Source organism: Malaclemys terrapin, chromosome 17, assembly GCF_027887155.1.
Source record: "Malaclemys terrapin pileata isolate rMalTer1 chromosome 17, rMalTer1.hap1, whole genome shotgun sequence".
Classification (NCBI taxonomy): Eukaryota; Metazoa; Chordata; order Testudines; family Emydidae; genus Malaclemys; species Malaclemys terrapin.
This window is the reverse complement of record NC_071521.1, coordinates 16,352,104-16,379,814: the sequence shown is the minus strand read 5'-3', so window position 1 is coordinate 16,379,814 and position 27,711 is coordinate 16,352,104. Positions and strand designations below refer to the sequence as shown.

The following is a 27,711-nucleotide window of genomic DNA, read 5'->3' as shown; positions in this document are numbered from 1 at the left end:
CATCCTGTTTGCTGTGAAGACTGCGGGGTGGTGGGCATGTCTGTGATTCATCCTTGAACTAGGAACTTCGGAAACACCACACTGGATTAGAGCCAAGGTGCGTCTAACCCAGTAGCCTGCTTCCAACTGTGGCCAGTGCCGGCTGTTTCAGAAGCAGGAACCCTGCAGCTCCCGGATCACCTGTCCCCAGGGAATGTAGTCAGAAGTTGGCCGTTGCTTGTGAGTAACTTCAGGAGATGTGGCAGTCAAACTGTAAGAGTTCAGCGCAGTGGCACAGATGGGGAGGGAGGGAGGAGAAATTGTTCACTCTGTTGGGGGTAGGGGATGGACCCTGCTGAGCGCAGCTGAAAAGCATGAGCACCGGAGAGACTGATTATTCCCTCTTGCTAGTGTAAGCAACGAAAAACGACATGTTTGGTTTATCGCCTTTTGTCTTCCATTTGATTCTTGACAGGCATCTCCTGGAGTTTGAAGTCTGCCGCTGTCAGGGAGGCAAGCTGTGCTGGCTGGTGAAATAGGTGCAGACCCGGAGAGACAATTTAAAACCACTGCATTCTCCAGCAGCGTCTCTGCCTCAAAGAGAGACGGCTGAGACATGGCGACGTGATTCCCTTCCAGTGCTCCCTGTTTACTTAGCCCTTAGGTTTCCTTGCGTTTCAACTGCGAGGGAAGGAAAATGCTACCCAAATTTCATTCTGCATTTCCTTTCACTCCCCGTGAAATAATAAGTGTCTGGTTTGCCTCCGGAGACAGGACAGGATCAAAGGGAAGCTTCCTCATATGTAACAGATTCCGAATACCTAATTTTCCCTTATAAAGGGCCTTGTTTTAAACACCAAATACAGAAGCAGATCAAAGCCCGGCGTCTCGCTCCTCTAACAGCTCTCGGAAGGCTCTGCCAGCCAAAGACACACACACAGAGGCTGCTGCAAATCCGAGGCAGATAATTGGGCTCTGCTAATTTATCTGAAACATCGCTGTGTGCTATGGGAACAATTGGGCACGGACTCCCCCCCCCCCCCCCCGCCCCGCCCCCCTCCCATAAAAAGAACAGTCTGCAGGCTAAGTCCACTCCCCTGCCTCTCTCTATCTGCACCTCCCCAGTCCACAGGCCCTCAACGCAAGGAGGTTCCAGATCCACCCTCAAACTTTATCTCAGCCAGGCAGGATGCGGAACGTATCACCGGACAACAGGAACCCAAATCCCCAAGCATTTAATTAGGCCATAATGGGAAGACTGTGCTGTTTTATGAGGCAACAACAGGTCTCCTAGGATGCCAAATGACGACTAGGACGTGTGTCATCCTGACAAGGGAGCCAGATTATTGTGGAGGAGAAGACACTGCCTGGCCTAGAGCAACGCAATCAAACAAGGAGCGATTTTTCTCTGCCCCTTAACAGGCTGGAGGAGAAGAGATTCAGAGTTGAGGGAAGCTGCCGGAGTTCTGCTCCTTTAGGGTGGGGACGAATAGGAGCTGGCCTAGACAGGTTATTCACTGCAGGGCCTGTTTGGAGTATCTCCTCAAAGTATAAATGGCTGCTTAAATATAATTTACATCCTATCAGAGAGGGAAGTTATTCAGATCACTTCTACTTCCCACCCCGCTTCTGCGGCCACCAAACCAGTCATCAAGCCGCCATTATTGCAATAATAATACTAATACTTTGGACTGACATTCAGTGTCAGAGAGGATTTCATCCGAGGCTTCCAAGCACTTTATAAAATGAACCCTCTGTGAGCGGCCGGTGGAGAGAACGGCTCCAGACCCAGCTGGGCGGGAGACTGAGGCAGCCCCTCTTGAGAGCGAGGAGGATTAGGATTCCAGCAGCATGGCGGAAAGTTGTTCTTTAAAAGAAGAGGACCGGACTGAACATGCCGCACCCTGCGAGAGGGAAAACGGGAGTGTGATGACTACACGGAGTCTGACATCTCCGACGGTGGGCAGCTGCGGAGGTGGATTAGCATCTCGACAACACTGACAGTTCCCTTTATATGAATTTGGTGCTGTTGAAAGGTGGGTAGTTTGACAGGCCTGGAGACAGGAACCTTCTACGTACCTACAGAACAGGTACAGAGAGTGGGAGCTCCCCTACAGTGCTCTGCCAGCCCTCACTTGATGGGAATGAACAATTAAGTTAGCTTCCGCGGCTCGTCTGCTCCTTGGCATCTCCCACGGAGGCTGCAAAGGGGAGCACCGGCACTTGAGGTGGCGGGTTTTGATGGTGCAAATGCATTTGGAAGGGTTTATTAAAATGCCCATCACTGGAGCATTCTAGTGCAGTATTAAAACACACACACACAACTGGGGGAAGGAAGACAGCCAATTCCCTGCCCTAGCCCAGGTCTAATCAGAACATCTGATTCTGAGCACCTTGCTAGTCCTCCGCCTGGCTCCAGGCTAATAACGGGCTGTTTGCTTGTGGATGCCAGCGGGTTTTCTGTCGTCCGGTTCTCTGAGGACCCTTGCCTTGCAACGTGACCGGAGGATGGCAAGCAGGGGACTCTCATCTTCTGGGGGAGGCTGTTACAGGGCTAGGCAGCATAACAAGCAGTCTCTGCTGCCTGCTGCATTGAGTCCATATGTGGCTTCCAACATAGGCGCCGACTCCCCTCTGCTCCCAGCCCCGCCCCCACTCCACCCCTTCCATGAGGCCCTGCCCCTACCCCACCTCTTCCCACCCCTTCCCCGCCCCCATTCCAACCCTTTCCCAAAAGTCCCCACCCCAACTCCGCCCCCTCCCTGCCAATATTCCAACTCCTTCCCCAAATCCCTGCCCCAGCCCCGCCTCCTCCCCTGAGCATGCCACGTTCCTGCTCCTCCCCCCCCAAAGCCTGCTAATGCTGCCAAATAGCTGTTTGGCGGTGGCCGGATGGGAAATGCTGGGAGGTAGGCGGAGGAGTGGGGACGTCACACACTGTGGGGAGAGGAGGAGGTGGGGTGGGGGGTGAGGGGAGCTTGGCTGCCGGTGGGTGCAGAGCACCCACTCATTTTTCCCCGCAGAGCACCCATGGAGTCGGTGCCTACGGCTTCCAATAAGCATGGCAGACTGGGCAATCATAGCTGCTGCCAAGGGTTCCTGTAAAAGAGGAGGTCTGAGATAACATGGATCCCACCGAGGGCTTTGCAGATCAGTGAATGGGACCAGGTAAGGCATGGAGCACCAGTAAAGGATGAGGTGCAGTGGTGTGGTTAGGAGATGGGACAGTGAATTGTGTAGCAGTCAGATCTGCAGACGAGGAACACACAAACAGCCATGGCCAGAGCTTCATTGGAGAGGGGAAAACAGTCTTGTTGCCAGAAGAAGGTGGAAGACAGTGCTTCTAGTTACTGTTGTTTGATTCTCCATGGTCAGCAACAAGCCCAGGATGACCAATAGGCTTCATGCAAGAGTGCATGTGCCCTCCAACAAGGGCAAAGAGATGGTGCTAGCCAGCCACTCAAAGACCTCGCCTGATTAGCATTAAGCTTTAGTTCTTTCCGGATTCAAATCTCATGCCTTCATCCAGCCTCTAGTTTCCACCATGGACTGGACTGAGCACAGACAGAAAGACAGACATTGGATGGGAACATTGCACCACCGACCGAGGGAAAATTCTCCTTTGTTTCCTCATGTTTCTTCCCATTATCTCCGAGGTGATTCCAAAGACATAGGAACATTAGTGCCCACCAGTGAAGGGATCCAGCACTATACGATGGGAAGGTCTCCAACATGGTATGACCGGGATCACAGAATTCAGAGATTAGAGAGAAAAGACTCTCACTACATCAACCAGTCTGTATTCCAAGCCAGTGTAGACTGATTCTCTCTGTTATATTCTCAATGTTTTGTCCATTCCAGTTTTAAACAATCAAACAGGTTTTGACACCTTCTCATGAGAGACTATTCCACTGTCAGAGACCTCACTGTTAGGAATATCCTCCCTCTCACCTACACAAAAACAACTATGGACAATTTATTTATGTCCCTTTGGCCTACCCTCTCGAACAATTCCTCCGGCATCCCTTGATGTGTGCAACCTGCAGCCACTTGAGACAATTATAATGTGCAGCCACCTAACTAGCTTACTCGACCAAAGCACAAAGAAAATCCATGTGTGATCCTGCATTTACAGGATCGTTTAGACATAAATGGAAGTTATCGTGCAGGCTGTAAGTAACAAATCACATACATCTGAAGACTTCCCACCACATCAACTCTGATAAGCACCACAGATGCTTCAGTAATTGTACATTGTCCTGCAAAAACTGGTCTAAGGAGAGCAATTGCAGGGAAGATCTCTCTCATTGGACTTAATGACTATCCCATTGCACCTACAATGACACACAGCCACGTGGAATCAATATTAGAACATCATTGTAACAATAAACTCTATCTGACGCCGCATCCTTCTCTATTAAAATTATGAGCCTGTCCAATTATGGATCTTTGTTGTAGCTGTAATTATGATTTTTATGCTGAAACTTCCCACTAAACTAGTGCTTTCTTCACACAAGGGAGCTAAGACAACGATGGAAAATTTCTTCCAAGACGCCGTTAAAGGTAAAGTTTAACCAAGCAACAGGGAAAGGCAATGGAGTTTTTATTCAGGGAGCTTATTTATTTAAAAACCAAAAACAAACCAAAAAAACCCCCTCTGGTTAACGGAGAAATAGCCAAGGTCATTTGTGCATCTAGCAAAACCGGATCTATGGTTCCACTGAAGCGACAGATGGGTTATTCCCATTAGATCATCTAACTCAGTGTTTCTCAACCTTTTCAGGTTGGCGACCCCTTATTTGAGTTCAAAAAATTTCACAGTCCTCCCTTTACATTTTTTACTCTTATTGTTATACTAAAGTATAACTGATAACCAGACGGAGAACACTTACTTTGAAGAGGAAGGGAGAGGAGGAGCAAGAATTTATTTGCTTTAGATTGTAATAAAAGCTCCAATGACTCGTGACCCCCCGATTGCCTTTTGTGTTTCCCTACTCTCACCCTCAGAGGTAACAACCCACTGGTTGAGAAACAAACACCGAATCCCATGGGTGGGGTTTTTAGACGTGCCTAAATCACTTAGTACCCTAAGTCCCATTTTTAAAAGCGATTCTTTGAAACCCAGTGAGACGTGGGGTCTAAGTCACTTGGATGCTTTTGAAAAATTTACCTTATCTTCCAACCATTGCAGGATTGTTCTCTACATGACCGTTTGAAGTGAGGGAACTCCTTCCACAGCAAAAACTGAGGCACCCAAATTCACTAGCCCCTTTTCCAAAATTGAGGCCTTTATCTTTAACGTGACTAAGGCAATGTTGCCACGGGGAGCCTTTACTAACTTTCCGTGCTTAAAAGCGCAAGTATAATTCCAGTGAGAATTTTTGTAACATTGGCTTTCCTTTTCTTCTAAAAGAATGAAGATACAAGAACACACCTGAACGCAATCCTACTCCACAGAAATAAATGCAATGTGTGTGTTTGTTCTAATGTGAAATCACTGAGCCACCCGTAGGTGTGGAGGTAATTTCACATTGAAATAAACATGTTATGCGCATTTATCTGAATCCCTAATCACGGAAATAAGTGGAGCTGTATTTATTTTGGTGGGCTCTGGCATCTATCTGGAATGCTGCACGCTGACTCTGCTTGGCTTAACCAGGAAAACAAATTCGGGACTCAGAGCCACCAGTGCAATCTTAAAATCACTTTCCAACTTGGTTATTTCTTAATGGTGGTTTTCAGACTTAGCAACAAAAGTCACATATTTCCCCTATTGAGGGCTAAACACACACTAGACCAGATGCTCAGAAACAAAGTGATCCCTGGCGTTATTTGAATGGGGAAAAATGTAGGAAGTAATTTCAAACCACAGAAGAGACTTTTTCTCTCTTAACTCCCAACATGATTTACGAGATTAAGTCCCCCTCTCAACCTCAATTTTGTGTTTGGTTTTTTTATTGCTTTTGTGCTGAGAACAAGCATGGAAAGTTCAAGTCCAATAGGAAATTTGCTGAGAAACTTTAAGTGACAGAAATTGAGCCTCAGGAGATGCCACCACATTGGTGGCTGGACCAATAGCACAAATCCCTAGTGTACACACTTTGAGCACCACTGCCATTGGTAGTAAGCTTCCCCAGTACAAGCCGTGGCTTATCACAATTGTGTGTGTTGACGTCGGAGGTTTGAATTGGTGCAGAGGCTGGCTGCCAATGGTTGAAATGCCTAGCGTCTATAAGGCCTTAAAACAGGATGTCCAGGATACTGTTAACAAGGCTGTAATGAACACCCATTGTAGTTACAATTGAATGCACTGGAAACGGTACTTAGCTGGAGACTTGCGAAGGGTTGTGCTCCCCCCCCACACACCCCTTTCCTTAATTCAGATCTACAACTGAGTGTTTCAGTGATGGATATTTTTCCAATTAGCTGTATACTGTTCAAAACCGGGGACAAGACCAGCTCCATCCAACCAACTCCACTTCCAGCATGCTGGGGGTCTGGTGCATCAAGGGGAAAGAAGGGAAGGAAATACTGGGGTCATTGATCAGTGCTTCCTTAATCTTTAATGTGGCTGATATTGGAAACCAGGGAATAGCCATGAACAAGCAACTAAGCCAATTAATATAATCGCTAGGAAACTGCTAATGTCTCCCACATGCTACTAGCTGTCAGGGATAGTCCCAGGCTGGGAAATCTTTATGAATAGGCTGATGTTAGCTATCGGGCATGAAGATTTGTACTTATGGACCGAGAGTCAAATGACTTCAGACGTCTTAAGCGGGGGGGCGCAGCGAAAGGAGGGAAACTGGAGCGTTTGTTTCTTTTGCCTCTTACAGCTGCTGTGTCACTGAAGGTTCTTTTATTTACCTTTGCTCCGTCTCCGGCTCCTATATTGCTCGGTATAGAAGGTCAGCTGGGTTTCGTCATCTGCCTCTGAGCCAGAGTTTCCCTTGGCACGTCCAAACCCAATTCCACCTGCAAGGAAGTGAGGAGACAATTCAGTACTGCCGTCTGAAGTGCTCAGCCGCAAACCTTGGCTGTGAGCTCCCCAGCCAAGCTCAGGAAATCATTATCCAGCTTCCCCTTCTGCCATCTCGTTAAACCCCCGCTTCTCCAAATAAAGACACGGGATCATTAAAGTCCGGGTGTTATTATTTGTATTGCAGTAGCACTTAGGGGCACAGTCATAGATCAGGATCCCAGTGTGCTAGGTACTATACGAACACAGAACAAAAAATGGTCCCTCCCTTAACGAGCTTACTATCTACATGGCACTGAGGACCTTGAGTTTAAGCTGCTCGCCTAAGGACCCATGCACAGTGAACCACATGGAGTGTCACATATCTGCCTCAGAGGCCAGCAGGCAGAGATGAGAGGTAATGTGGTCCAGAGTACAGGACATAAAACAGAGTCAGGAGACCTGGGTTCTGTTCCCTGACCTGCCACTGATTGGCTGTGCGACCTTGGTCAAGTTGCTTCCTCTCCCTTTGTTGGGTGGGTCTAGACAAATGGTTCTCAAACTTTTGTACTGGTGGCCCCTTTCACACAGCAAGTATCTGAGTATGACCCCCCCCCCCAAATTAAAAACTTTTTAGAAATATATTTAACACCATTATAAATGCTGGAAGTGAAGTGGGGTTTGGGGTGGAGACTGACAGCTCGCGAGCCCCTATGTAATAACCTCGCAACCCCCTGAGGGGTCCCGACCCCCAGTTTGAGAACCCCTGGTCTAGACCATAAGCTGTCTCTGCTGTGGGCCTAGAGAGCTGTGGTCTCAGATGAAGCGTCTAGGCTCTACTGCAATTCAAACAGCAGGGAAGAAAAATGGAGCTGTGACTTGACCCCGCCCCCTTTGCTTTGATGTTCCTGAGGAACAAAAACAAACTGTGGAAGGATGAGCCTGCCCCTGCCCAAAAGTTAACATGTTCACTGGTCTGATCCGTGCCCCCGGCTAGGCGCACTCAGATGCAATCAGACTCATTTGACCAGCAGAGCCCACCCCTTCCTCTCCCACACAGTGGTTTTAAACATTTAGGAGCAGCAAAAGTTAGAAAAAAATCAAGTTAGGAATAGACCTGGCACGAGTCTGCCAATCCTCATGGAAAATTAAAAGAAAAGAGGCCTCTGGAGGTTGACGGTGGCCCTCTGAACTGCCATTAAAATATTTTACTGTTTTAAAGCCCCTTTATTCTATGCAGAAGTACAATTTCTACACTTCTTGGCAAGGGTCCAGCAAATGAAATTGCACCTTCTGCCCTGTAAAATTCTTAATCACCAGACGCGGGTGGGCGGGGGGGGGGTGGAGTGGAGAGAGATGGGGAAATGTACTGAACTCACAGCCCTGCAGACTGGTGTCTGTCTATCAGCAGAGCCCATAGGCACAGGAGGGGCAGAGCCAGCTTCACCCCCATAGTCTCACCAGCGTGCCTCTGCCCTTGGTCACTTGGCACATTCAGACCTTAGCCTCTGCAGAGACTGCCAATAACGGGTGCGGGGGGGTTGAGGGCAAAATATGGTGATGGGAACACTCCCCATCTAGGAACTAAATCAACTCATCTCACATTCAAGTATCAGAGGGGTAGCCGTGTTAGTCTGGATCTGTAAAAAGTGACAAAGAGTCCTGTGGCACCTTATAGACTAACAGACGTATTGGAGCATAAGCTTTCGTGGGTGAATACCCACTTCGAATTCACCCACGAAAGCTTATGCTCCAATATGTCTGTTAGTCTATAAGGTGCTACAGGACTCTTTGTCATCTCAAATTGGAACCCAACAGCCTTCAGCTAAGGACGAGTCCTAGTCTCCACCAGCCTAGATTGCATTCAGACCACTCATGCAATGCAAAAGACCAGAAATCCTATCCAATCAATCCATTAAGCCATCTAGTCCCTCCAGCAGGGGGTGCTGTGTCAAGTCCGCCCAGAATCCGGTGCCGAGAACAGGCCCCGCTCCTGAAAGGGGAGATGACCCAACCAGCCCTCCACTGGCAACCCTGCTGGCCGTTTGGAAGTGGACCCCTGGACAATGCAGAAGTGGCACCTTGGGGCTTCCTGCACCTCGAAGAGTTTGCTGCATCAATAAGGGAATATGACCTCTTATTCAGTCCTTCCCTGGTGCGGCAGGAATGGGTTTGAACACAGGTGTCCAGACAAACACAACCATCCATCTATCCAGCTCCTCTCATCCTCAAAGTGCATGGCATGAGATGCCAGTGTCACCACGTGGCTGCGGATTAGGGACCCTCCAGGGACCCAGCTTGCTGAGGGCACCTCCAAACTCCTGAAGGCAGCCCGCAGGCAGGAAAGGGAGGAGGGTATGCGAGCGGAGGGTGGCAAGCTCTCCAAAGCAGGTGGCCTGAAAGCTGCGTGTCGGAACTGGTCTCGAAAGCTCCAAGACAACCCAGAGGGCACCAGGAGCGATTAAGGGCTCTGCAATGATTCTCGCCACGGTGAACGGTGCCGGCTGCTTGGTGTTTTACTACCGAGTGTGTGATTTAGGGCACTAAAGTGCAGCCATTAATTACCTGCCGCTACGTGAATATTTCCACTAAGGTCCTAAAAGATAGCAAACGATCGGAACATGTTAACACAACAGTAAAGGATTATCAGCATGCGGAAATGGCTATATTAACTGCTCGAGGCTTCCTGCCACCTGAACTCATGGCAACAAGGCAGAAGGCTTTAAACAATACTCTGCTACAGAGACGGTAGATCTTCAGAGCGGGCGGGCCGTTTTGCCTTCCTGCCACGTCCTACTCACTCTTAGCACTGAGCACCTGATTTCCACAGAGGATCAATGCCAGACTACAAGGGCATGCTGCCAGGGACTGCCACCGCAAACTACCAGGCTAGTTAGGAGAAGAGCCAGCATTTACCCTTGGGGAAGAGCAGGGCATTTTGAGATGAAAGCTACTTGAGAGAGCGTGTGTGAAAAGTCTGCAAGGAAACCTGAATGCATGTGGAGCTCATGAGGGTACAGGTCCCATCCCAAGCTTGAAACTTAGCCCCAGGCCATCAGAGGGTTTGCCCAGGCTCACAGAGAGTGCCTGGGCCGATGCTGGGGTCTGAGTGAGGGTTCGGCCAGCTTCCCTGCTCCTTGTGGAGCTCAAAACCAGGGGAGATTCTGCAGCTTTGAATCAGAGTCAGATTCAAAACTCGGGGCAGCGAGAACCCATGCAGATGGGAATGGAAGTACGCATGAACCCTAGTTATCTGACCAACAGTCTCTCCGGCTACATCTACACCACAGCACTTACAGCCGAGCTGCTGCAGTGCTTGCGGTGGAGACACTCTATGCTGACAGGAGAGAGCTCTCTCGTCAATTTAATAACTCGTGCCTCCGCCAGAGGCGGTAGCTATGTTGGCGGGAGAAACTCTCACCAACGTAGCGCTGTCTACACCAAAGCTTAGGTCGGTATATTTTACGTCGCTCGGGGGTGTGGATTATTCACACCCGTGAGCGACTTAAGTTATACTGAAGTAACCTGTAGTGTACACAAAGTCTCCCACCTCTATTGCTTGGGCCATTCTCTGTGTTGGCAAGATCTTTTCAGGAGTCAACGCCATAGCAAAGCCCAAGCAATCCAAGGTTTTAGGGCTTACAGGAAAAGAATACAAAGTCCGGTCGTGTTCCTTTTGCAGCCACGTCCAGGAAGGGGTTAACATGCTCTCCACGCTCTTCGCTAGGAAATGGACTGACCAGCAAGCTTCACAGACAGCCACCATCTCCGCCCCCTTCGGCAGCTTTTCATATGTTTGCGGGTTGCGTCTCTGTGATGGATGGTGCTGACATGTTAAATTACTCAGGCTGGGTGTCATCGGCGAGCCGGTGACAGCAATATTGCATTTTCTGATTACCTAAAACTGTACAGGATGTATAAATATGGGACTTGGGAGACCCACGCCAGGGTCCCCAGGCTAGAAAGGAAATGCCTCCCCCAACCCACCCAGAAAGGGCAAATGTTAGCCTAGTAACAGCTAGGCGCGCGCACGAGAGAGAGAGAGAGAGAGATGTCCCCATGAGTCCTTTTTGATCTGCCTAAAACTTCAAGGATGGAGTGGAAATTTACCCTCCTGGTAACTCAGCGGTTCTAGGTTTCCCATCACAACACACTCCCAGATATAAGTCTGGGTGAAGTCAGGTGAAGTCTTCTGTGGGAAAGAGAAGTCTTAGCACAACTGAGACTCTAGCTACGCCTAATTCCCACTCCAAGCCACCTGGGGGGAGGTTTGGGTTTGGTTTGGTTTTTAAATTGACCCCAAAGTCTTGCTCTGAGTAGCTCAGGATTTGGGATCTCTTCCCTGTGTTGACCAACACAACATTAACACCACCGCATACTATAGCGTCCCTGTTTTTCTTGCATACCCCCAATCTTGCCAGTCTCTCTTCTTTCCCCTCCATCATCATCCTTTTTTGACAGGGAAAGGGGGCTGCCCCAGGCTGGATTTATCTGGAGCACAAGCAGCTGACAAAGTGAGAACAGGGAGCACCTGATTAAAGACAAGACAGTCGCCTCTCGTCAGCGATTCCTTTATTTCTCCTAACCGGGGGCGGGGGGACGGGGACTGCAGAGTACCAGAAATGAGATTCTAATCACTGCAACCCATTACAAAGCAGAGTAAATCACTTGGAAAAAAGCATCCAATACGGCAGCAGCAACTCTGCAAAATTCTCCGTTGATAAGGTTCAGCCAGCGCTCAGCAGCACGTGATGACGCAGGGAGCAACTGGGAAGGGAGTCATCTTGGCTCACGGCTCCAAACACAAAGTGTCACAAGAAAATTCCCATTCATGGTGTGAGTGCAACCCTGGTTAGTGGAATATCAGGGACCCAGAATTCCCTCGGAGCTCAGCCTCCCCTGTTGGTCTCGGCACAGAGCTCCACCATCTCTGTCCTCACCTGGCAGCCCATCAAAGCCTCAAGCTCCAACTTCCATGCCACCCTCTACAACTGGAACTCCCTCTCTCTGCACCCCACAAGGCCTCCCCACCTTCGTCTTTTCTTCCAGGCCCTTCCTTCCATCCTCATTCTTCTGTGAAGCCCGTAACTGCCACAAATCCACGTCACCCCCCCCCCTCCAAGAATTCAGGCTGAGGTTTTCAAAAGAGCCTAAAGGAGTTAGGCACCCAACCCCCTTTGAACTTTGACAGGAGTTGACCACTAATTCCTTTCAGCTTCTTTGGAAATCTCAGCCTAAAGCTGCCTTGAGGCAGAGCCATTCCCTGGATCCTGCAGGGCGCCAGTGCTGCGTCTCTATTTCGGCTCTGCACTCTTCAGGGCCTAAGTTCCCTCTAAGCAGCAGCCTATCAAGGGCAACGCAGGCACTCGTGGATGTGGCGGTGAGGCATGAAGGTGCCGGCTTCTCCCGTGGCCCCAGCCCCCGGACCTGCTGTGGCCTGGGAGAGGCGGGGAGAGATGCTCCCCTGCCCAGCTCTGGTGCTGCCACGGTGGGGAGACATGTTCTCCCACAACTCCGGAGCTGCTGGGGCCAGGGAGAAGCACCCCTCCCCCTCAGCCCAGATGTGCCTGTGGTGAGAGAGGACTGGGGGACTCCATTCTCCCCGCCGGGGCCTGGGGCAGCCTGCACACCAAACCCGGCCCTATCCCAGAGCCTGCACCCCCAGCCGGAGCCCTCACCCCCCTCCACCCCAACCCTCTGCTCCAGCCCTGAGCCCCCTCTTGCACCCTGAACCCCTCATCCCCAGCCCAGAGCCCTCACCCCGACCCAGAGCCCTTACCTCCTTGCACCGCAACTCTCTGCCCCAGCCCTGAGCCCTGCACCCTGAACCCGTCATCCCCAGCCCAGAGCCCACACCCCGAGCCACAGCCCTCATCTCTTTGCACCCCAACCCTCTGCCCCAGCCCTGATCCCCCTCCCACACTTTGAACCCCTTGGCCCCACCCCCACCACACATCACCTCCATATTTGTGCACATAAAATTCATTCCGCACATGCATGGGAAAAATTAGAGGGAACATTGCTCAGGGCAGGAACCACATGTTCCCTTGTGCCTCACACAGCACCTGTTGGCCTCATGTCCCACCTGGCTATTAACTACATCGCAAGTTCCCCTTGGCAGCCCTCATGTATCCCAGGGCCTGGGTGGCGTTTGAAAAGAAGAGTCCAGACTGTGCTTTAATTTTTAAAATGCCTGGTGGCGGGAAGATGCGTTCTGGTTGGGTTGTTTGTTTTTAAAGTCTGCCTCTTGGGGGAAGAGCAGAGAGCAGCAAGCCACCCCCAACGCGCACACACCACCGCTTCTTTCACAACAAAGGCTCATCGCAATACTCTATCACCAGCTGTGCTCCCCCCCAGGAGCGTTCCTGGCCAGGTGCTACCCAGGCCAATATTAAATTACTGTGAACCACATCAGCTGCAGTGGCCAGGGAAAGACAGAGAGAAAAAGAACAAACAAAATGACTCTGCCTTAGACTAGATCTCCCTGCAACTCAGGTGTTAACAGACTTTGCAGATGCCCGCTGAGTTCAATACACAATCCATTGATCATCTTTATTTAAAGTGAAAGGACCTAATCCAGCCCTGGCAGAAGTAGATGCATCACCCCGGGGTACTTCCAGGGGAATCCCCCCCCCACTTACAGAGGAGCTACATTCAATTTTACAACTTGGATCATGTTAATTATTAAACCAGGCCAATAAGACAGCGTGGATTTGATGGACAAGACAGAAGCAGGCTTGCAGAAGTCCCCCAGCTGCATGGAAACCTGGAAGCCGCCCTGCTGAAATCCTCATCAGGAGCCAGAAGTCTCAATAAAGGTGCTTTATCTCTAATCCTGTTTGCAGATTTACAAGCTCATTAATTCACTCAAAGGGATCTCAGCTCAGGGACAAGCGGGGCAGGGTTTCTTGCTGTTTTTGAATGAGATGTTAATGTAGATTGTGAATGAGGGAGGGGTCTTGAGGAAAAAACAACATGTAGTCATGTAATCAAAGGCTGTATTATAATGCAAATGCACAAGGGGGCTGAATTAGAGCTTCATGGGCAACCACAGTTCTGGTATTTCCTAGCTTCCGAGCGCTTGACTTGGCAACCTTACCATTCTTTTTAACATAGTTTGCAATTGCAATTTGCTGGGTTTAAAAAAAAGCAAACTGGAGGGAGGGGGGAACCTAATTTCATCATGTGGCAACATACTGACAACCCACATGGGTCATCAGATGGTTTGGTACGTTTAGACCCACCATTTGAACTAATGAACTGCTAGCAGTAGAAAGTTGTCATCCTTTATGAGGCCCAGCACTAGAAAGGGATGAGGCACACTTTGCCAGTGGGTTTCAGATATTTGCTGGCAGCTAACGAATGGTGAGACTCAGGAATCGTGGGTTCCAATCCACGTTCTGTTCTCCGGTTTTCACAGAACCCTCCATCCAATGGCCGCCAAGCCTGACCCCTACTGACCCTCCTCTCCAGCCTGTCCCAGGCCTTTGTCTCCCTCCTGGAGCCTCATCCCAGGCTCCTCACCTAGCTAGTCTCACTCTATCCCACTCAGGCTCCTTGTCCACTCTCTGTCTCCCCTCCCCTCGCACCCATTCCTCCCCCATGTGGGCTCCTAATCTCTTTACCCCACCCAGTTCCAATCTCTTCCTGCCCACCTGCAGCAGCTCCCAGTTCCAGTTCACCCCCAGGCTCCTTGTTCCAGTCTATTCCCTCCAGTCTGGCTCTTGTCCTCTCTGCATCTGAGACAGCCTACTTCCTCCATGTTTCCTGGGTGCCAGCAGAGGGAACAATGAAAGCACAGGAGAGAGAGTCTCCCTGCTCTTCGTTCCTGTGCCCAGTGCCACAGCAGCTACTGCCGGGACCGTCCCGATCAGCCCCAGGAGGATAGCTCACACTCAGTCACTCTGTGGGCATGGCACGTGCACGGTCTGGCTGGCACACAGGAGCGGTGTGAGAGGATGGAGCATGCTCAGTGCAGACGGCGTCTTCAGAGAATTTGGCTGCCAAACTCTAACAAGTCTCTGCTGAGGAAGTGTGAACTGGGATTTTTCAAAGGTTCAGACCTTGGCCAAATGTGAGTGTTTTTGTTTCCCCCATGGAACCAGCACAAGGCACATCCCTGACCCAAAGGCCATTCCCCTGCCAAATATCAAGTCCCTGCTGCAAAGCAAGGGGAGCACGAGCACTTCCCAGTCAAACGGCTGTAAGAATTTTTTTAACCCTGGGCAAAACAAATGTATTTTCCCCTTGCCTCACTCTTGGAAGTGGCAGAGCCATTTCAGCTGAAAATTTCCAGAGAAATTCAGCCCGAGGAAGACATTCAGCATGAAACATTTCAGCTCGGCCGGTTAAAACTTGACAAAGGTCTACACAACTGAAAACAGGGTCTTACCATAGGAAGTGCTGGGCAAGCTTAATCGTAGGCATTGCACCTGCGCTGCCTGGTAATAATTTTAGCATCGCGTCGTTACACGGTCCTGTCCTCCACCCTCCAGGCTTCAGACCACACTCAGTCCATCCGTTTCTGGCAATCCACCCTCCCAGAGTTGCTCCTCCTCCATCTGCTTTTCTAGCTGCCAGAACAAAATGGTGAGTTTTATCCCGCACTGCCCAAAACACAAAAAGCACGAACCCTTGAGATTTGAAAGGTAAGCCTCCCAGGGATCGTTCCTCTTCTGGAGAGTGCCTAAGAGTGCCGGGCAGAATTTCTCCAGCTAGCCTTTGATACAGCATCGCCAGGAGAATGGGAGGGGTAGGGGAGAGGGAGATGAAAGCTATTCTCCTCCTGAGACAGCTTGGACAGCCATCATTATGGCTGGCGGAGCAGAGGCATCCGCTGGCTGCCTCTGCATCGCTCCACTTTCAAAGGAGGTGGCTTCAAAAGGCACCTGCAACACAGAGCAGAACACGACTCTGAGGAAAAGCAATGGAATCAAAGGCACAGCCCTCAAGGGGCTCCTGGAAAGCCAGCCGGTGGGACTGGTTCACGGAAAAGGAAACTCAATAATTCGCTGGTCTGTTCACTCAGCACCAAGGTAAACAACTGAACCCCCCCTGCAAGTTCCCTTCCAGGCTGGGCAAATGACATGCCCTCCCTCTGGAAAGCAGAGCCCCGGGGATGCCACATGATGAGGGCCCTACACGAGGGCCATGTTCAAGGACCCTCTCGAGCCATCTCTTCACAGCCCCACCACCCCTGCACACACATCCTTCACCCCAAGGCACTAAGCTTTAGTTTCCATCTTTCCTGCCCATCCCACCCAAGGGGCATTTCTCATGGTATTTCCATGGCCCCTCACCACCACAGTGACAGGACGTTACTACCCAGTGGTTAGGGTGCTAGTCTGGGGCTTGAGAGACCTGGGTTTAATTCCCTGCTCTGCTACAGACTTCCTGGGTGACCTTGGGCAAGTCACTTAATTCTTGGTAATTAAGTTCCCTGTCTGTAAAATAAGATTAATAGCCCTACCTCCTGGGGTGTTGAGAGGAGGAATGGGCACTTCCCTTCCCCCCAATGAATTTGCTGAAAAATGCAAACTATTCACAAATGTCAATTGGAATCAATACATGAAACGCTTGGTTTTGACACCAAAGAATTTTGTGGGATTTTTTTTTTGGGGGGGGGGGGGGGAGGAGCTTTTCCATGAAGGGGGCAAAAAATCAGTTTCTGTTTGAAAAAAAAAAGTGATTATTTTTTCTTGGTTTGACCAGAAACTGGAAAAAAAAAATCTATTTTCTCAGCGCTAGTTGTGAGGATAAATACAGCAAAGATTGTGAAGTTCTCAGATACTAAGGTATATGAGATAACTGGTGTCATCTAAGTACCTTAGCTAGACCATCTCCCCTGCCCGTCTCCAGTGAATGACCTAGTTTCTAAGCTCTAGCACCAAGCCAAGTGAACCTAAGCAGCACAAGGACTCCTAATCAAAGCCATGCAGTGACTAACAGCCCAACTACCTCCAAGCCCTTCTACAAAACAACCTGGCAGGAAGAGCCTAGTGCTGTGTTACAGGGCTGGGGTGGTTGAGCAGAACGCTGCAATTTAACTTTTTCTAAGGGAAAATTAAAAAGCAATCAATATGTCCTTTAATCTTGGCCAACAGGAGGCTGCTTGGGCATATATTTAGGGTGCCTTCCAAAGGCATCAGTCCTCAGCGCAGGAACTGGCTGACTGAGGTTGTGCCAGGCGCGCCCCCCACATCTAGCTCATATGGGACATCTGGAAGCAAGATCTAGGAATCTGCCTTCCAAAACCAGGCTGCTTTAGAAATTCCAACCCCTGACTCCACACAGACAGACCCAGGAGGCTTCCCCAACATGCTGTGCTCTGCAGTACATCCAGTCCTGCTTTGGTGGGAACGGGAAGCCAAGGTGGGTTAGGTACCTGGAGAAGCAGGTACTCGAGGGAAGCAGGTTTGAGAAAGCTGCAATGCACCTTTCATTTCCTTCTGGGTTTCCAATTCCCCTTCCTAGCCAGTGCACCAGTAACTTCTGGTAAATTATAGTGCAGTAGAGACCTCTAGATGCATTAAGACAACCCTGATCAACAGTAAATTATCCACTGGGCAGCAGGATCTATTAATCACTTATTTATTTTAAAAAGGAAAGACGCTCATTGAACCTCTTTATTTACCTTTGGCAGTTTAGATAACCACCATATTTCAGGGTTGGCTTTTATCCACCAACAGCTTTACGTTCAGAAGCTGGAATCCCTCAGCTGCCTTAAGCAGCTTTCACTTTGATTTGGTTTTTTGTTAGATTGTCAGTTCTCATGCCTTAAAAAACCTTCTGACCAGTTGTGCTGTTTTTAACCATCTATCCCAGTAGAGGGCACCATATACCCCTATTTGAATATCGTCACCCATCCCAAAAGGCATATTTTCCTGACTCCTAGTCCTGTGCTCTAACCACTATGTCACGCTCCTTCCCTGCAGGGGGCATTGAGTTCCACATTTCAGCTGAGCTCCAAGTATATTCTGTCTCCTCAAATAGCCCGCTGTGTTTCTAGTTGAATATGGCTTTCTTCACTTCCTGTTTTAAACCGCTGTATAGGAGATGGGCATGTTCTGTTAACTGCAGCTGCTGAGTTCTGCCCCAGAGCAGGTTGCATTTCAGCAGAAGGTGAATCTAAATGGGCGTCATGGGTGCCCAGTACTTCCTGGGAACACAGTCCACAGTCGGCAAAGGGCTTTGGGATACACGGTGTTGAAAGGTGCCATATAAATGTAAAGTAAAAATGGAGCTGGCTGGAAAAGCAAGAGAACGGGAATGATCATACTGGAGCATTGATAGCGACCACCTACGCGGGCAGCCTGAAAACAGTGGAGCTAGGCGAACCCAGACAGAGGCTGATCCAATTAGCAATTAACAGATGCCCTTCAAATAAACACTATAGACTAATAATCAAACACATTTGGCGTTTTACACCTAGATGTAAACATTATTTTTTCATATTGATATTTAAACAGTAGTCCCAGGGGTCCATCGTACTTACCAACCACTGTCATTGAACAATGTGATCTAAGAACGTAACCTGAGTAACTCCCCCCACATTCCAAGCCTCAAACACCTTTGTCAGCTCCTTATTCAGCCCAGCAGTGAGACTGATCTCCCTTGCTGTAACTGGAGCTGTGCAAATCACTGATTTTGTCAGTTTGCTGTTGGCAGTTTGGTTGTGGTGGTAGTGATGGTGGTGGGGATATCGTGGATAAAAATTGTTTCAGTTTTACCCCAAACAAATTTTAAAAGAAAATGATGAACCAAAAAGTTTGGGGAAAAAATCTGTATGCTGAATGAAACATTTGATTTTGAGCCTGTTGTGGGTTTTTTTTTTTTTTTTTTTTCATTTTTAAATAAAATTGAAGGAAATTGCAAAATGAAAAGCTCCTTTGAATAAAAAAAAAATTAGAAACATTTCAAAAATGCTGAAATAAAATGGTTTGATCCCCCTCTCCCCATATTTGGTGTTTTACTTGACACCCCCGTAACACAATTTGGCAAATTCCCAAAATGTTCTGGTTGACCCAAGTCCGCATTGTTCTCTGGAAAAAAAACACAAAAACCCACCACCACAAACTATGCCCAGCTCCAGTTATAACCTACCATGGATTTGCCTCAATGACCCCTCAAGACCCAGGCTTTACTCTCCCCTTAGTTCTTTCTCCCAATCAATAGTACAAATACTTAGCTCGTATGCAACCTCTTCAGTCCACAGCGCTCAAAGCACTTTACAAAGAAAGGTTAAGACCATTACCTCTGTTTTATAGACGGGGAAACTGAGGCACATAAAGTCAAATGATTTGCCCAAGGTCACATAGCAGGACAGTAGCAGAGCTGGTCATAGCATATACGCCTCTTATCTTCTAGCACGTTGCCCTGTTCATTAGGCCACAATCCCGATGCACAAGAGCCTTCTCCACTGCAACTACCACCATTTGGAACAGCCTCCCTGTGACCTCTGTCTAGCCAGCTCCCCACCTACAAACCTCAGTCAAAGTGTCCTTCCCCCATCCCTCTCCCTTCTGTGCCTATACCTCTATTTTCCTCTCTCTCGTATTTATTAACTCTAAATGCGTGACAGTCAGGCTCCAGGGTTTTTGCCGCCCCAAGCGACGCAAAAAAAAAAAAAGCCGCGATCGCGATCTGCAGCGGCAATTCGGCGGGAGGTCCTTCGCCCCGAGCAGGAGTGAGGGACCATCCGCTGAATTGCCACCGAATAGCTGGACGTGCCGCCCCTCTCTGGAGTGGCCGCCCCAAGCACCTGCTTGGCAAGCTGGTGCCAGCCCTGGTGACACTTGATAAAAGTGTTTCTGAAGAGAGTTTGTATGAAAGTGGTATTATTCAAAATAAAGTTAGGTTATACTATAAACGGAAAAGATTTTTTTTAAAGTCAAATGTTCTCAGGGAAATACGACCTTTCTCGTAGCTGTTAGAAACACTTAGCCAAAAATCAGATACAATGACAAACAATAGGCAACCGTTTAAACGCAGTTAGCGTGGGGAAGCAAAGCAAGGGAGGTTTATTTGCTGTTTTTGTTGAGTGGGATGGTGGCATTTGTTGTTGGTTTTTTTAAAGCCAGGCGCTCAGAGGTTCTCAGGAAAGAAGGCAATCCTTCTGCCGCTAGCAGTTCCTGCAGAGAGAGCACTCCAGCTGTAGGACTCTGATGAGGTTAAGCATTAATTAAATCAAACTGCGAGAAAATAATTACACACACACATCCGTCAGGCCAAGTTGACACTACCCAGTAACAAAGTTGGATGCAAACTCCATCAGCGGAATTGTCACGCGGCTGTTAAAAGGAAATAAATGCATCCCAAACGGACAATTTCATTTAGGGGAAGAAAAAAAAATAGGATTGCAAAGGATTAATGAGGCGAAGGGTTTGTGTTGGCAAATGCATGTAAAATGCAAACATAGTGAGTTGTGATATCATCATTTAACCTTAATGTTCAATAGTATTCCAATCGCTAACGCACCAGAGGAGCAATTAAACGCAAGCCATAAAAACAAAAAACTTCCAAAATGGGAGAGGAGCTGAGAAATGAATAGAAAAAGACATGTCTGGTTGCAACAGCATCACAGAGCTCCTGGCCCAGGTTTTCACAAACAACTAGGTACATGAAGTTTTGGGGAGTTCAATTTGAGACACCCTAAAGGGGCTGGATTTTCCATGGGTGGGTGCTAAGCACGTTCTGAAAATCAGGCCTCTTGAAGGTGTCTCAAGCTGGGCTCAAAATCACTAGTCACTTTTGAAAATCACAGGGTGTGTTACATTCTGAATAATGAAAGCAGCATGCCACTGATCCTACTAGCATCCCTATTGAACCCGAGAGCATGGGCCGTGATGGAAGGAAGGGCTTAGGGTGACCATGCAGCATGGAGATGACCTGGAGGAAATGAAGTCACACAAGAAGGTGAGAGCGCAGGTGGTGAGGTCTGCATTTGCTCCTCCCTGGAGGAGAAAAGAAAGCACCCAGGAGAGCTGCCCATTGGAGTCAGACAAGAAGGCACTAGGAGACATTCTATCCAAGGCTCTTCCCATGAAAGGAGAGTCTCAGAAGAACACGCTGCCTCCCACCCAAAGATCTCAAAGCACCTCCTTAATTCCCATTAATTAAGCCCCATAGCACCCTTCTGAGAGAAGCATCATCCTGCCTTTATGGATCGGAGAAGTGAGTGAGTTGCCCAAGGTCACAGAGCACCAGTGACAATCGTAATAGAACTCAGTAACCCCAACTCCCAGCCCCTAATCTGACCACACTTTCCATTCACCTCCTTCCTCTTTTAGCTGTTATGGCCTTGTGCTGCAGATCCCATTTCCGGGTGGATTTTATCCTTCCTGCCGAGGAGAGCTCTCCCTATGGAATGACTCAGCTTGGTCCCCAAGAATCCTCCACCCTAACGAACGAGACACAGGGAGACAGATGCGGAGGGCACACATGGAGAGCAAATCCCCAAGTCCCACCGACCCACGGTGAAGTGAGCCAGCCCCTCGAGGAGTGGAGAGCAGGGGAGAGTTTGAAGACAGACGTGGTTTTCTGAATAACCCGTGCTGACACGCACAGAGGCAAAAGTGCCAGGCATATTCTTGGGTTCTGATGGTCTGCAAAGGTCCCCCTTTTAACAGCAGATGGGTTATACCTCTAGCCTGCTTCAACCATCTCAGTGTCACCAAGAGAAGTTCAACTCAAGCTCAGGAAGACACCCAGAGAGCTGGTTAACCCTTCTTCCCCACCTTTCCCCCATTGCCTGGCACCACTTGAGACCGGAATGGAAAGCTCCCCTCCAAGATATAGGCTTGTGAGGACCTGCTTTGCACTGCTGGGCCAGGCATAGCCTGCTGCTGAAATAAGAAACCCGACATATTTCAGATGTGCACCCAAACGCCCTGAAGGAGACAGACCCTTTCAGGAAAGCAAAATACGATGAAAAGCTCATCAGGGAAGATTTATAGACAAAGCAGCTGTGAGCTCTGGTTCCAAACCAGCCTGCTTTTCACAGGCTGGCTGAAGCCAGAGGGAGCAGGACTAATGGGAGAAAAGCCCTCCTGTAGAGCAGATTGAGTTCGGTGGTAGGGGGCGCTGTGACACTGATGGAGCCATCAGTTACTAGAGACTCAAAACCAAGGTTCTGACCACACACGGTTATGGCAATTTTCATAGGAGTAGGGCTTTGATTCCGCATGGTTTGGGTCTCTCTCGGTAGAGGAATGTGAAGTTTCCTGGGGGGAGTGTGACGAGATGTTACTATGGGAGGTAGCGTGAGTGGGTCCTGAACTGGAAAAGCAAAGAGGAAGGGTTCAGTTTGAAACGCCCTGCCAAGGCCAAGATCACAAGCACGTCCCACTCTCCAGTCTCCGTCGTGCCCCAGCACTCGCATTCAGACGGCACGTGTCTGGGAAAGAGGGGTGGATGAGGGAACTGAACAGTCCAGCAGAGGGTTATTTGTTTCCCTTGAGGGGAGCACGAATGGAAGAGTCGGGGAGATCTCAAGCTAATGCCCGCTGGGCATTTCCCCCACATTGCTCTAGGAGGCCCAGCAGCCGTCAAGTCGCAAGAACGGCCAACTACCAGACTGTATGCATGGCAGGCTACCAGTTAGGGAGGGCTGCTGGGGTTTTCACTAGGAGTAATGTGGGGAGATGAAGAAAAGGAAGCATTAGGCTGAATACAAGGAACATTTTCCTAAAGGCAAACAGTGTTAGGCTGCTGACATCTCTTCGCGAGTCCCAGGTGGTCAGATGGTCACAGGGCAGTAGAGAGCCATTAGAAAGAGGGTGACAGTCTGTCTATCCAGGAGATCTGGATTGAGGGCCCTCGTTCCTGAACTAATGGGTGCTGGGGAAGTTTATCCATCCCAGGGTTTGAGCAGCACTTCAGGTTGGTTGAGCAACACCTCTGGACACCGAAGAGCAGCGCTGGAGGAGAGTATTGCTAGCTTTGCTCAGCTGCTGGGGTGACTAGAAAAATGTCTCCCCATCAAGGGCTTTAAAGGAGAGGAAAGGTAATGGTGGGGGGGGGGGGGGGGGAGAGGGAAGAAATCTCACAGGGCAGCCTGTCTGACCCCAAAGTCATCCACCTTTGCCTTGCTCTGAAATACAGAGATGCATATTTGAGTAACTACAACAGACTAAACCAAATAATTTAAACCAGTTAAAGAGTCAGAATAATTTTCCTCACACTAAGTGAATAATTTATGGCCAGAGCTACAAAAAAAAAAAAAAAAAAAAAAAAAAAAAAAGCCCTCTCCAGTCCTCTACCACAGGAAAATGTACCCAGAATAAAAGATCACATTTCAGGCTCATAAATAAATGAAAAACTAAACCTACAGTAAACAGAGAGGAAAGCATTTTTCCCTGGGCTTTCCAACATTGCTGCAGAAAAAGCCGTGCAGCTGACCCGCACTGCTCTAGGCACCTACATGAAGAGCATACCATGGCCGCTTAAATCAAGGGAAGGTTCTCTGTGTCATAAAGTCATAAAATGACCTTCCCCCACCCCCCATTCCCTGCCATCCACCAGCCCGGTTCGAACTCTGGAACTTTAGAACCAGGCCACACATTTCAGCCATATGAGTTAAAAGAGGAACTCCTTCAGCTGGCAGCACTGGCAGGCTATCATCCTCTATGCAGACTAGCCACTGGAGGGGGACATAAATACTTTATTGAGTGCTACACTAAGCAGCACAAGTTGAGTTAGACAGTATGGGAGCTAGAGAGCCAGGGATGTTTCCCATGTCCAGCAACCTAAGTAAAGAACCCCCTTTACATTCATTACAGCCCAGCCTGTCTCTTCTCTTCTGTAGGGGAATTACAGAGAGATGGGCATGGTGTGGCAGGAGTGCTGTATTGTGCATGGCTGATGTATGGCTGGGCGGGAAACAGAGACACCAGAAAGGTGTGGGAGGGAGGGCTAGAGGAGAAAGTTCGGAGCACTGAGGTCTTAATGGCCGCCATGAAAGCCTGGCCCAGGATCTCTCCACTGAGGAGTCACCTTCTCCAGAAAGGCTGAAGGCCTCCATGACGAGGCAAGTGAGTTAATGAAGCGCAAGGACACCATGTGTTCTCTGCATAGTGCCAGAACGCCAGCTGCAAATGAGGCCAGGCTGCCCATCGCATCCTGCAGAGCCTGAAGGGGAAGCCAGACCGCAAACCACATCCCTGACAGCCACTCGGACCGTTCCAGAGTCGCAGCAGGTCTGGCCCGCCAGGACCGGTGCAGAGAAAGGCCGGAGGCGAACGGGGGCAGCCGCCAGTGGAGTTCTCACCAGGAAAAACCAGAAAGGCAGCACAACGGTTCTTATTACTGCAGTAACAGAACCTGTCCTCGATACGCTGAGGGATGTATCCGTCCCTCAGCGTATCAAGGACAGGTTCTGTTACTCACCCCGTTCCTACTGCACACCCAGTGCACCGACTCACCCCGTTCCTACTGCACACCCAGACCCCGTCCTCACTGCAGAGCAGGGTCTGACCCCGGGAAGGGGCCGGCTGTACCTCACATGCTGCTAGCACACCGACGCCCCCTGCAGGGGAAGCATTCCGATCGCTCTGCCCACAGACCAACCCCACCCTCCTCGCAGGAAAGAGAGGCCTCCCATCCAGGAGCTCTGATCTCCTCTGCTCCCAGCTCCCACTGGGGACACAGAGCGAGCGTGTCACTTCTCCAGGGGTGTCTCTACGGGCTGACCCAGCCAACCAAACTCTAACTAGCGCGGGTACCAGAGCAGGGAAGCCAAGGCAACATGTTCCAGCATGGCCTGTACAAGCCAACCGGGACCTCTGGGTAATTACTTGGGGAGCAGCCTGCTCTGAAGAGCGTATTGCTCCAATACCCAAAGTAGCTAGATTACAGCTAGCTCGGGTACGTGTGGAAGCTGCAATCACCTGTGGTAACTGCAGCACCGGTAGGAGCCAGAAATCCTTTGAAGCACCATGGGAATTGGAGCGGGGTTCGGGGATCTGGAGTCATGAGGTGAAGAAAGGCTAAGAATGGAGCTGGTTGAGAACTTTGGACCGCTTGTTGGGGAGTTTTTCAGTAGGAAAATGCGGATCCATCTAAACCAAAACTTTTCTGCCATTTTGAAGGATTTCTTGACATGAAAAACACGGACGTTTCAAAACTGTCCAAATGTTTATTTTTACATTTTCTAAATGAAAACTTATAGTTTTCTGGTTCAAAATGAAGTTTGGTTTGGAAATCGAAGCAAATTATATCTATGTTAAAAACGAAAACTTTTACATGGTCGAAGTTGAAACAAAAAGTGTTTCAAACTTATTGAAACAAAACATTTCAATGGACCAGAGCCAAAGTTTTATTCAGATTTTTGGTTTGCAAAAATTTGGGATTTCGACATTTCATCCCGAGTCAGTAAATAGCCAGATGCTGATGCATGAGGGACCGTGTGACTTCTCTGGGCGTTAAGGTTCTGCCACTGGGTTATTAGCAGCTGGGCACCAACTGTATGTGTGGTAACGTACAAGGCCCACAATGCAGAGTAACCAGGAACCTATATCAGTGCATATTCACAATGAAGAGCAACATCGCCCCCTGCTGTTGAGTATAAAACTACCCCTACTGACAAGTTCTAAGAGCAGGGTCACAACTAGTCAAATTCTAGAACGTTTGCGCAGGGGCATGGGGGGCATGACAAACAGTGTCACGAACCAAACCATACTGTCAGGCCATATTATATTATGCTTTGAAATCCATATAAATATGCTACATTGTACATGCTAATTCTCACACCATTATTCTAAAACAAACACACACTTTCCCCCAGTCTGTCTGAAGCCATCTCCCCAGCCAATTGATTCCAGTGGAACTATGTGGCATGCCCCTGTTTTCCCCCTTTTATTTCTATAAGTCAAAGATTGGCAATTGTGCAACACAGAGGAAATCCAATGACGTGAATTTTGGGTGATCAGAAATCCATTTTGCCCCCAAACAACAAAAAGATTTGCACAAAATCTGAATTTAATTTACCCGTAATTCCCGTTCTTACACACGGCTTCGTCCGTGGGGATCATAACTTTAAGGACTAACATTATAGGCCTGATCCTGAGAGGTGCTAGGTGCCCTCAGCTACTGCCAACTTCAAGAAGAGGTGAACGTGCTCATCAAGTTGGAAGGGACAATCAGCACCAATCAGGATCAGGCCCAGAATGAATCAGATTTGAGACATGGGCCAACCTCATTCACAACCACCACCACCACCCCAACTGCCTGTTACAATCTGAGGCACACCCTCTCAGGGCAGGGGCTGACTCCCTCACCAAGCTATGGAGGGACTTTGTAACACCTCAAAGTTTATGTTTCCCCATGTGGTCAAGTGAGCAGAGCGCCCCAGCAGAGCCCTATGCAGCCCCTCCCGGCTTGCCACAGGCTCGTGCATTGGCCTCTGGAAAGCACCGGTCTCCGTACTCATGACTAGTTCAATGGTACAGGAGGAGGAAGTGTGACATCACTCCAAAAGGGGGGGGTTCCTACCTCGGGGTCTGCTCCTGCGTTTCCGCCTCCCCATCGACGTGCTGCGCAGGGCCGGCTGGAGCTGGCCGATCTCAATGGGCGTGTTGGTGCGGAAACTCTCCTTGAACTTCTGCATCAAGGACTCCACCGTCTCCTGCGTCGCCTCAGCAGCTACAACGTGGGCAAGGGGGTGAAGGTTAAAAGACGTGCGGACATCGAGCGCTGAGGCCCTTCCTAAACAGCGCCGGCCCCTGGGGCACCCACACACCTGGCGCCGAGGCAATGGGCAGCACTGGTCATTTGGAAACAAAAGCTCAGATCTGTCAAGTCGCCTCATGCCAGTCAGGCGACAGGGCTTCCCAATGCAGACAAGGGGCATGAGACTGAAACCCTTTCAGTCATTTCAGGCCATTCACCACACTTCTCAGGCACACACCTGCATGGTGAGAGTCCTGCAGCCACATTGCCCAGCAGGGCTGCAGGACGCTTCCAATGCGCCTGACTCCAGAGAGCATGCCTGCTGCAAAGGAACAGCTCATGCCCCCGTCTGGGCCCACCCAGTTCTGCAGGCTGGTGTCATCATGGCCCCACCTTCTACCCACCTATTTTGGGAGTGCCGTTAAGTTCCTGGAGGACAGGTCGATCAATGGCTATTAGCCAGGATGGGCAGGGATGGTGTCCCTAACCTCTGCCAGGGGATCGGCAATAGGGCATGGATCACTTGATGATTACCTGTTCTGTTCATTCCCTCTGAAGCACCTGGCATTGACCTCTGTCAGAAGACAGGATACTGGGACAGAGGGACCTTTGGTCTGGCCCAGAATGGCCATCCTTCAGCACCAACCTTGTGGATACCTGGCATTCCCCTGAGCGCAAGGACCAGATTGTACCTATTCCATGATCAGAGGAGCGAGGGAAAGGGAAAGTTTCTTTGTGCTGCCCTCCCCACTTGCCCTCACCTAGTGCTGGGCACAATCCTGCCTGGTTTGTAAGTGTCTTGACACTCTCCTAGACCATGAACTCTTCTAACACCGGCCATTGATAGTACAGTCGTAGGAAACCCTAAGTGAGACTGCACTTTCCCGGGCTCAGCCGAGGGAACTTCCATATGAACCGAAGTTGTGCAAGCTTTTCGAGAGAAGCAGGGCCTAGGTACACATAAAGCCGGGGCTGATTTGTAGATTTGCAAAGCGATGAGATGTTCACCGCTTCAAGCCAAGTGGAACACAGGGATTTTGCCCAAGTTTCACATTGAGGTTCTAGGTTCTTTTGAACTGACGCTCATGAGGGACCAGCAGGGTCAGATC

General features: G+C 49.5%; 1 protein-coding gene across 3 annotated transcripts in view; it reads right to left on the bottom strand.

The window, feature by feature from the left end:
- Nucleotides 1-27,711, bottom strand: part of ASTN2 (astrotactin 2) — a 657,219-nt gene that overhangs the window by 447,982 nt on the left and 181,526 nt on the right. For all 3 annotated transcript variants that reach the window (XM_054007154.1, XM_054007156.1, XM_054007155.1), the window contains 2 exons: nucleotides 26,426-26,575; nucleotides 6,847-6,954 (listed from right to left, as the gene is read on the bottom strand). In XM_054007154.1, the coding sequence (XP_053863129.1) occupies nucleotides 6,847-6,954; nucleotides 26,426-26,575 (258 nt within the window). The remainder of the gene's footprint in view (nucleotides 1-6,846; nucleotides 6,955-26,425; nucleotides 26,576-27,711) is intronic.